We start from the raw sequence: 11,719 nt of genomic DNA, 5'->3' as shown, positions 1-11,719 counted from the left end.
CTGTGGAGGTGTGGGAGCCCACCCGCACCTCTGGGGGCGGTCAGACAGGAAGTCCTTGATCCATGCACAGATGGAGTGTGATAGTCCCAGGGCTAGTAGTTTGGTCACTAGCCTGTCTGGAAGGATGGTGTTGAAGGCAGAGCTGAAGTCCACAAAGAGCAGTCTCGCGTAGCTGTTCCCCCTCTCCAGGTGGGATAGAGTGGAGTGGAGAGTCGTCGCGATGGCGTCCTCTGTGGACCTGTGGGCTCTGTAGGCGAACTGGTATGGATCCAGGTTGGGCGGGAGGCGTGTGACTATGTGGGCCCGGACCAGTTTCTCGAAGCACTTCATGATGATTGGTGTGAGTGCCACCGGGCGGTAGTCGTTTAGGCAGCTCACCGTGCTTTTCTTCGGGACTGGGATGATAGTTGAGGTTTTCAGGCAGGGTGGGATGGTGGCCTGGGACAGGGACTGGTTGAAGATGTTGGTGAAAACCCCGGCCAGCTGGTCGGCGCAGTCCCTCAGCACCCGTCCCAGGACGCCATCCGGCCCTGAGGCTGTTCTGGGGTCCACCGCCTTCAGCACGCGTCTCACTTCATGCTCTGTGAGGGTGAGGCTGCTGAGAGCTGGCAAGAGTGGTGTTTGTGTTGTGGTTACCTCCGTTCGCCCCTCGTCGAACCGGGCGTAGAAGGAGTTCAGCTTTTCCGCCAGCAGGGGGGCGTCCTCCGCGGCTGTGAGCCTGTTGGCTCTGAAGTTTGTCATGTGCTGAACCCCCTGCCACACCCGCCTGGAGTCGTTGCTCAGGAAGCATTCCTCAATCTTCTCTCTGTGGTCTGCCTTGGCCTCCCGGATGCCACGGTTTAGGTTAGCCCTGGTGGTGCTGTACAGCAGTGTGTCCTTCGCTGAGTAGGCGTTGTCCCTCTCCTTGAGCAGTTTTCGGACCTTCTCAGTCATCCATGGCTTCGTGTTGGGGTAGACCCAGACACGTTTGTCCACGGTGGCTGAGTTGGTGCAGTTCACTATGTGGTTCAGAACCGACGACGTGAACTGTTCCAGGTCCTCATGCTCATATTCCTGCCATGAGGTGTCATTCAGGCAGATCTGCAGTGGAGCGGACCCTGCTGGCCAGGTTCTGACAGTCTTAGTGGTGATGGGAGCACTTTTCCTCATGGGAGTGTAGGCTGGGATCAGGAGGATTGACACATGGTCAGACATGCCTAGATGAGCTAGCGGTCTAGCCTTGTAAGCAAGCTTGATGTTGGTGTATACCTTGTCCAGTGTTTTTTCTCCTCTTGTTGCACATTTATCATGCTGATAGAACTTTGGTAGTACTACCTTCAGGTCAGCATGATTTAAATCCCCCGCGATGATGTGCACTGCCTGAGGATCCGCGCAGGTGTCTGCTAAATGCCTTGATTGATTGATTGATTGAAAACTTTATTAGAAGATTTGCAGAAGTAGGTACATGAAAGTACATATTACATACAAGGTCAACTAACAGGATAAAAACCCAAGAAAGCCACTGGCTTATTTCAATTGGGGTCCTTGATTCTCAATCAATTCTCGGCCTAAAATGTAAATGAGTGATATATGGGAGAAATTCGGTGTTGAAGATATCTAATATCACACGGAGGTGACGTGAATCTTGCCAGTGGGAAGCAGAGATGATTTGTCATGTGTAAGAGTATCCATGTTGGAAATGTAGACATAGTATTAACACTGCAACTTCCCATAAGTATTCAGTAACAAACATTTCACAAGATGGTGGTTACTTCAGTGGAAAGTGAGGATGTCTTCCACTACAGTTTCTGAAATAAATATACACTCTTTGTTGTATGAAAAACATTTTACCCCCTCTTGCTACTGTAATCTGTTACTGTCATAGAATTGTCTACAATGTTTGTGTTAGCGTAATCTCTAATCATTACTAGCTACTTTGCCAACTAAAGCACTGGATCAGGTAGCCTAGCAACAAAAGTCACATATCTTTCCAATTTGAAGGCCACTGTTTCATATAGTACAGAATCAGAATCAGAATGTCTTTTATTACATCAATGTACAGGTACACAGAGTACAATTCTTGGCTTCAGGTTCATTTGACATTGGCATTGCAGCAGAATACAAAATCAATAAAATAAGCAGGATATAAAAACAACACAATCAACAATGGCAGCGATAGCATAAATAGTAGCAATAGCAGCAGAATGCAAATCAACATATTAACATGTAGCCGTGTGTCTCCCTTTTTGTGGCAAAAGCGCGTTTGGTGGACATGGCCCCTAATGCAGTAGGCATGTACTTATGAATTTGGGAATATTATTTTGAGAAATCAACTCAAAGCTGTAAGACGCATGATTGATCAAAGAAGGTGATTGCAACAAGAGAAAAGACCTCGTGCGCAACAGGGCCGCAGCATTGTAAGACAATCGCACGTTGAAACGTAGTTCAAAAGAAAAGACCGAACATTTTGGGAACACATTGGTTGCTGATATGCGGACCAAAAGACTAGAATGCGTCACATTATATGCGTACATTGCGCAGCAGATATTTTTTTATGATGGTATTGACAGTATTGGTATTGACACAGTTGCTATTTTTAAATGCCGCAATTTCCGGTATTACCGTAATACCGCTCAACCTGAATTCACAGGCTTCTCCATCACTCTCCTTTTCTAGAGGGCAGCTACACGATGTGTGGGGGACAACATGTAGACAACTAGTTTGATGGTCTCAGTGGGAATGGTACTGTAGCGTTGTTAGCGCCACCTTTAGCGAAATGCCAATCAGTATGTGCCCCTTCATCCTTGTTTGAGGCTAATTATTGCTTGTCGAATACATTTAATATGGATGAGAGATGGGACCCCTGTCAAGACTGAACAATGGTTGATGACTCAAGCCACTTATATCATCAGCCCTGACAGTTATTTACTCAGTGTAATCATGACCATAATGATGGGTAATCAGCAAGTCAGACATGTATGGTTCTTCTTGGCCTTGGCAAGTGACACTAGGTTCCACTTAACTGTTGCAGTTTTTGAGCTTTAAATGTGTAAGGTGAATTACATGACTGTGCTCGAGAAACTGGAGGAAGTATTACATTATATGTTTGCATACCACTGTTGGTCTCTCATGAGTGACCAAGACCTAATGACCTAATGCTTTCAAACCTGTATTTACTGTGTGCTGTACACTCACTTCTGCTGCATGGGGCTTTTTACCGCTCGTCTATTTTAGCCACCAAACTTTTCTTAACTTGAGGCTTTCTGGGGGAAAAAGCTGAATAAACTGAACAATGTGGATGTAAACTGCAATTGTTTATCACTTCAGGCCTCATGTTGTGTCTCCCTTGGTGAGCGTTTTTGAAATTGCATTTCTGTGACGGCAATATTCATTGACAGAGCTTTCTCCCAGAAGTTGATGGATGATACGGTATTTTTAGTATTATCTCAATTGCTATAGTGGGTAATGGTTGCTATGCTACGTGTGCTTAGTTACCAGGAAACGATATTGATTAAATCCTCCTGGGATTTGGTCATATCCTTGGTAACTCACCTATTGTTATGATAATGAGGCTTCTCGGGGTAGCCAATGACTGATAATCTTGTTTGCCTGTAAGTGAAATGAAAAAGGAATCTCGGTTGGATGAACTTTTGACCCCAATGAAATGTCCAAGCCAATTACTGAAGCCTTAAAACCCTTGAATCACATTGCGGTCCAACAGCCAACGGAGAGACACCACCATGGGCTGTTCCCTGGCCATAGGAAAAGATCTCTAGGGAATAAACCCTGTCAATACCAAAGCTTTGCTATCACAAGAGACTAAATATAGCTTACCTAGACTCTTTTCACTAGAAGATGATCAATGGAATACAGTACCGATCAATAGACTCGTGTTTGGATCATTTGTTTCACTCTCTCATCTATGCTAAGGCGTATTGGAAGAAAACCATATCGTTGTAGTTATGTATTATCCATGGAAATCAACATGCAACATGTGGCATTCCTGTACTGTACACTGTGTGAGAGCTAACACTTGATAGCAGATGACAGACACCCGGCTGTTAGAGAGCGTTATAAAACCATAACACAGTGAAGTTACAGCAGCGTAGAATCTGAGACCCCCACCCCCCGTGTGCACAAGACACACAGGCAAAGCAGCCGTTCGGCAGTAGGATGGATCCTGACTACTAAAGAGCAAGGGAGAGAGAGGGTGAGTGAGAGAGAGAGAGAGAGAGAGAGAGAGAGAGTGGGTGGTAGAGGGAGCGAGGGACAGGGAAAGGAAAGGCAGCATATAAATCTGTATGTTGAGATCAGCGGGGGGAAAGCTAGTGGACTCGAAGCGGCTTTAGTGACTAAAGGCTGACGCGGGGTGGCCGTAAAGCATCAAGAGGTGGGCTTCCCCACTAATTGTGGTTTTCGTAGCGAACGAGGAAGTAGATCCTGTGTAGGGCTGCAAAGGCTGGCTGTCAAGAACAGAGGTGGGTCGGCGGGAGGTCTAGGACCCCCTCATATTCATCTGGGGAGAAGACAGAAGAGAGTGAGAGACCAACAAAAGGAAGGTGGCAGTTGGGGACCAGTGAGCCATCAGGGTCTTTATCCCCCTCTCCATTCACAAATCCACTGCATTCCATTATCACAGCGATGTAGAGGCGTCCTTGCCGATTGGAGGAGGAAGGGTCCCATTGACTGCTGAGGCTTAGCCCCTCTCTCTCCCAACACCAGTCCTTTTCATTGCAATCCCCCCCAATCATCTCTCCCCCCCTCTCTCTTCACGTCCATTATTTTCTACGTTTGTTCTTTTCATTGTCCTTTTTTCCACACTGCTTGGGATTCAGGAGGCATTGCCTTTTTTGGGTGGAAGTGGGTGTTTCAGGAGCTGTCATTGTGTTTGGTTCTGCTACAATAGACAGCTGAGCGGGAGAGAGCGAGAGAGCGCTACGGAGATAGAAGACGAGCCTGAAAGAAACGGGGGGCGGATCTGGGGCTACAGGAACAGCTGACACCCACTGGAAGGTGAATCGGTGATGAAAGAGAAATTGTAAAAGAGGCTGACAACCATTTTAAGATTTTGCGTTTTCGATTTTGACGCACGCCGCTTCTTGAAGGAATAGGAAAGGAGCAGCCAGCCGCCGGCAGTTGGTTTCAGACTTATTCTGTTGCTAAGCAAGACTCTAACCTGAAGTTCTTGTTTGGAGACACTGTGTTGAGCATCACTGGCAGCCATGAAGGGGGACTCGGAGGAAAGCATCGAGAGCATTCGGCCCTCCAATCTGCAAGGCTTCGCCAACACGTCCACCCTCCATGGCATGAGCCACATCTTTGCCTATGGGCACATGACCTTTCGCCGCTTTCTCTGGACACTATCGTTCATGGGTTCGCTAGGCTTACTCCTCCTGGTGTGCATGGACCGAGTGTCATACTACTTTGAGTATCCCCACGTCACCAAGCTGGACGAGGTGGCGGCCCCCAACCTCACCTTCCCGGCGGTGACCTTTTGCAACCTCAACGAGTTCCGCTTCTCCAAGATCACCAAGAACGATCTCTACCATGTGGGGGAGCTGCTGGCGCTCCTCAACTCCAACTACCAGATCGCCAACACACACTTGGCAGAGCCAGAAGTCTTAGCTGCCCTGAAGGATAAGGCCAACTTCCAGAACTTCAAGCCCAAGCTGTTCAACATGACTGACTTCTACAACCGCACAGGCCACGATATCAGTGACATGCTTCTGCAGTGCACCTTCCGGGGAGAGGAGTGTTACCCAGTGAACTTCAGCACGGTGAGTGGCGATAGTTTTGACTTTGAAAGTATTCAGTCTTTTCTCAACACTCTGTGTCCGTGTTGCTGTATTCCTTTGCAGACATAACTATTCATATTATTTACATTTTCAATGGATTTTGGGGATTCCAACTATTGGAACTGTTGATTCTGAAATGTGTCAATGCCTCTAGGAGCATCATCTGCAACTCTTCCATAGGACATGAGAATGTTCTCAGTTAACATTTAGGGTCAAATAAGGCTTACGTCACTTGGAGCTAATGTATTTCTCATCCCCATAAGGCAGAAGTAAATAGCGTTGTTATAATTTACCTCTTCTGTGCACTGAAATGTGAATTAATATTAATATATTGTCAAGATTGTACTCTTGAATGTAGCCCAAAGCTGTGGTGATGGTGCTGTGTTTATGAGATGCTGCTGTCATGTATCTGAAACTTGTTGTGCAGGACGTTTTATTTGTTTCATGGTAGCCATATATCTGTCGTGTTGAAGGGAAATACAGAATCAGGATTGGTTCAGTTACATCTCATATTTGAACACTGTTAGCTGTTAGCTGTGCTGAGTTGTACAACAGGCTACTATGTTAGAAAAAAACATACTTGTGGTTCAGGCTACTCAAGTGGCCTTGTAAAAGCTCTCCCACGAGATGAGAAATCCAGGATGGAACCTGACTGCTTGGTTACTCTTTATTCATTATGAGTTCACTAAGTCATCACGTTTTGGGGAATAGACATATTACAGTGTAGGATGCCTTAGCAGTGTGGCTGAAATGAAGATACTTTGCCCAGGAGTTGTTATCGACTAGCCAATGAGCTACAGTAAGCACATTACTCACATACATTGTGATGAATGTGTGGTTATTGGTTCGTCTGTCTTGCCTTCAGCAACTGTTTGCTTCTACCTGCAGTAACTTAGCTACTTTTTTTACTTCTGCACTTCCACCTCTCTCACTCTCTCTTGTCATACTTGTAAATCTGCCGGTCCACCTTTTTTAGTGAGAGAAATTTGAAGTTTGTTAGCTTTACTGTTGTGGTTGTGGTTGCGTATAATGGCAGACACACTGGTATAGGAAGGTTTGAGGAGCCTTTAGATACAATGATGCAATGTTTGCAGAGCCACCTGGATATACAGTGCCTTCAGTAAGTATTCACATTTTGTTGTGTTACAGCCTGACTGTAAGATAGATTTAATTTATGTTTATGTGTCACTGATTTGCACAAAATACCCCAAATGACAAAGTGGAAAATATTTTTTTTAAATTAGTTTTTCTCAATGGCTTCCACACGTTTTCTGAAAGCAAAGGCTCATTTTCTCAAAACTCTAAACACAAACATCTCTTGCAAAAGGGTTAGGGTTACACTAACACTGCATTCAAATCAATGTTATGTCTTCTCAAAATGAAGTGTTGTCTTCAAATGACACACACACACACACACACACACACACACACACACACACACACACACACACACACACACACACACACACACACACACACACACACACACAGACACTTCTAAGAACCAATTGAACACTGATGTGCTCAATGGGAAACACTATGATGAGCAGAAAACACTATTATGGAAAGATCAAATATAAAACACACAAATACAAGAATAGAATGTTTTTTTTATTCTGAAATACTGTATACATCTCAGCAAACACAGTTGGATTAGTAAAATGTTCTTCATACAGAACAAACAATAGCAAAAATAAAATAAGCCTTCTTTATATACTGTAAATAAAAAAAAAAATTAGGCTGCATCCTGCCTTTCGTTTCTGTCTGGCCACAGGACCTCATCCACATCACAGGCAATGTTCTCCCTGGCCAAGCAGCAGGGAAAGGATCGCCTGGCATGACGACTCCATCTCTGATATGCTTCAGCAGCTATATCACCATGCGTCCTCCATTGCTTGTAGGAGGGATATGTGCTCATGGGGCCTGCATTCATAGACCTTCCAACGCCAAGCTGAAAGGTACTCCTCGATAGCGTTGAGAAATAAAGAATATGTTGGCAGATGAAGAACGGAAAAACATGGGTGGTTGATGAACCAGTTGGGCCTCATTTATAAAGCTTGCGTACGCACACTAAATTAGATTAGATTCAATCTTATTGTCATTGACAAGTACCTAGTTTGTCCCAAGGAAATGCAGTTCGTCATCTAACCTGCATTGTAGAAAAGCCAAGCATGTTTCAAGTTTATTGTTACGTTACATTAAGAGAGTAAAATTCGTAGGCTTCGGTTCCTGACATTGCAGCACAAGACATAAGGCAATAGGCATAATACAAGATAAAGGTGACAATATTACAGCTAAGACAGGATACACTAGTGATGCAACTAGTTCAGTAATAAAGTGTCTGTGCGCTTAAAGTTTTCGTAGTCCGTATACATGGGGATGGGGTGTACTTGGGGATGATAGTCAATTGTCTACAGTGGGCCTGTTCATGTTCTTCACTGTATGGATATTGCAATCATTGGACTTATCGGGAACGTTACCCTTATGAAGACGTACATTACTGTGAAGTCAATGCGGACGGTGGTCAACCTCGCGCTACGTGCAATGAATATTAATGTAAAAAGTAAATTTATTTGAGAGGCAATATTTCTTATGTCGGTGGAAATGGTATCCATTTCAAAGCGTTTCTCCTCTTTCATCCTTCTGCCAGCGGAGTCGCAGTTGCTCATTTCTCCAGTTTCTATGCGTACGCATGGGTGCCAGTGTGCTTAGAGGTGCGCACAGTTCCTTTTTTATAAATCCCAAATTTGCGGGAAACTTACGTACGCAAGTCACACACAAAAAAGGGGTGGGACAAGACGCTCGTTCACGTGTGCAACATTAGAGTTGATTGTGATTCATAAAGGGAAGCAGGCGTGGAACTTGCAAATTCCACTGGCGTGCGCACCGTTTTATAAATCTGAATGTTGGTGACGTGTTTCTTGTTCTTGCTTTGCAAAGGTGCGTAGGTACGCAAAGCTTTATAAATGAGGCCCCAGAGCCGGCCTATTGAAACTTACATTGTCCCTGATGACAACGTACCTGGGCTGCTCTGGGCTATCCATCTGCTCGGCTGAGGTGAGGATATTGTGTAGTTTGTCCAGGAAAGTGATGAGATGGGCACTATTGTAAGGGCCAAGGGTGGGATGGTGAAGGAGGACGCCTTAAGCCTGGTACACACATAAAGATAATCTGGCCGGTTTGGGCCTGATTTCCCCCCTTCCGACCAGGAAGGACAGCAAACGCCCGGTTATCGGTTGGCTCTAAAGATTATCCTACAAGATGTCGTAGGACAGATCTTTATGTTTGTGTGCACACCACACACAATACGATCAAAACTGTTTTTATCTTCATGTGTGGGGTCTCTCTCAGATAAAAAAATCTGTTAAGATTTAGAAAATCTTTGTGTGTGTACCAGGCTTTAGTGATTTATAGAGGCGCACATGGTGATGTTCCCCCCTCGCTGGCCAGGAACCTCGACAATGTCACGCTGGCCGATGACGTTCCTTCCCTGTGGCCGCCTTTTTGCAAGGTTGAAACCCACGTCATCAACGTGGTCAACAAAAGTGTCCCAAATCAGAGGCAATTACTCTCCTAGGTTGTAGTCTTGAGCCCTATTTGGACAGGATTCGTTATTATCTGGGGACCTCTGGTAATTTGTAATCATTACGGAGGTCGTCTATGTTCTTAATCCTGCGCAAATCGGCCATGTCCGTAAAAATGTCTGTAAAAATTCCACCATATAGAAATGACCTACCATAATTCACTGAACTCATAGGTCCTGTGATAATACTTATCCTGTGATTCACTGAACTCATAGGTCCTGTGATAATACTTATCCTGTGAACTCATAGGTCCTGTGATAATACTTATCCTGTGAACTCATAGGTCCTGTGATAATACTTATCCTGTGAACTCATAGGTCCTGTGATAATACTTATCCTGTGAACTCATAGGTCCTGTGATAATACTTATCCTGTGAACTCATAGGTCCTGTGATAATACTTATCCTGTGAACTCATAGGTCCTGTGATAATACTTATCCTGTGAACTCATAGGTCCTGTGATAATACTTATCCTGTGAACTCATAGGTCCTGTGATAATACTTATCCTGTGAACTCATAGGTCCTGTGATAATACTTATCCTGTGAACTCATAGGTCCTGTGATAATACTTATCCTGTGAACTCATAGGTCCTGTGATAATACTTATCCTGTGAACTCATAGGTCCTGTGATAATACTGATCCTGTGAACTCATAGGTCCTGTGATAATACTTATCCTGTGAACTCATAGGTCCTGTGATAATACTTATCCTGTGCCAATCGACATGTCAGTGATTTGGAGTGAGTTTGTTTTCTCCTGCCCCTTTTTTCTGTGGCGAGAACTAACCAATGAGAACTAACCAATGAGAACTAACCAATGAGAACTAACCAATGAGAACTAACCAATGAGAACTAACCAATGAGAACTAACCAATGAGAACTAACCAATGAGAACTAACCAATGAGAACTAACCAATGAGAACTAACCAATGAGAACTAACCAATGAGAACTAACCAATGAGAACTAACCAATGAGAACTAACCAATGAGAACTAACCAACGAGAACTAACCAATGAGAACTAACCAACGAGAACTAACCAACGAGAACTAACCAACGAGAACTAACCAACGAGAACTAACCAACGAGAACTAACCAATGAGAACTAACCAATGAGAACTAACCAATGAGAACTAACCAATGAGAACTAACCAATGAGAACTAACCAATGAGAACTAACCAATGAGAACTAACCAATGAGAACTAACCAGAACTGCCTGTTGCGCTTGATGTTCATGAAGTGGATGTTACACAGAGCCATGACATCATATCCTGGGGAATGTCAGTAAATTAGAGTAAAAACACAGACTTTGCTTATCCCCTGCGATTGTGCCACACGAACACAGACGTTGGGGGGTAATTTCTTAATGACATGAGTGTCTGGACATGTGTTTATTTGGTTTTATTACAAAGCATTACGTTTAGTGTAAATCCAGCACATGCAATGCAATTTTTGCATCATCCCTAGGGTGAAGAATAGTGGTAGCTGCATCATCTTATGTGTATGCTTGTCACCTACAGGGAGTAGGGCGTTTGTCAGGAAGATTGTGAAACTTGCAGAGTTGGTAGTGATGGCCTCATCCACACAGTGTGTATTCCCACGCAATTAAGAGACAAACAATAATATTCATTCAGAAATGACATAACACTCACCGGTCACTCACTGTGTAAGAAAACACAATTACATGAACTATTATCCTCTCAGATGGACTCTTCAACTTTGGTGAGTGATTGGTTGAAGACATTTTTTGCATTTTAGCACATTTCTGACACAAAGAGTGTCATAACAAAGGGGGTGAATAGTTAACAACTCAAGACATATCAGCGTTTCATTTTAAATTAATTAGTAAACATTAAAAACTAAAAACTAAAAATCCCTTTGACATTATGGGGTATTTGTCATTATCAGCCAGGTTGTAACAGGTTGTAACACAACAACATGGAAAAAGTCCAGGGGGGTGACTACTTACTGAAGGCACTGTATGCACTGTTGAAATGTTAGAAGACAAAGCAATTATAGCATGGAGAGGAGACAGAACACCATGAGAGACAGAACACCATGAGAGGCAGAACACCATGACAGACAGAACACCATGACAGACAGAACACCATGAGAGGCAGAACACCATGACAGACAGAACACCATGACAGACAGAACACCATGAGAGGCAGAACACCATGACAGACAGAACACCATGAGAGGCAGAACACCATGAGAGGCAGAACACCATGGAGAGGCAGAACACCATGAGAGACAGAACACCATGGCAGACAGAACACCATGACAGACAGAACACCATGGCAGACAGAACACCATGAGAGACAGAACACCATGACAGACAGAACACCATGGCAGACAGAA

The 11,719-nt window shown here is 44.2% G+C and overlaps 1 protein-coding gene across 1 annotated transcript in view; it reads left to right on the top strand.

Annotated features, from left to right (window-relative positions):
• Positions 1-5,201: 5,201 nt before the first annotated feature.
• The window catches only part of asic1c (acid-sensing (proton-gated) ion channel 1c), a gene marked incomplete at both ends in the record, with an annotated part of 200,253 nt that continues 193,735 nt past the window's right edge, over positions 5,202-11,719 (top strand). The window contains one exon of the mRNA XM_080546257.1: positions 5,202-5,756. Coding sequence (XP_080402383.1) covers positions 5,202-5,756 — 555 coding nt within the window. The remainder of the gene's footprint in view (positions 5,757-11,719) is intronic.

This window comes from Nansenia antarctica, assembly GCF_963989245.1.
Source record: "Nansenia antarctica genome assembly, chromosome: 16".
Taxonomy (NCBI): Eukaryota; Metazoa; Chordata; class Actinopteri; order Argentiniformes; family Microstomatidae; genus Nansenia; species Nansenia antarctica.
Note: the sequence above shows the minus strand (reverse complement) of the source record. Positions and strands in the feature narration are given on the sequence as shown.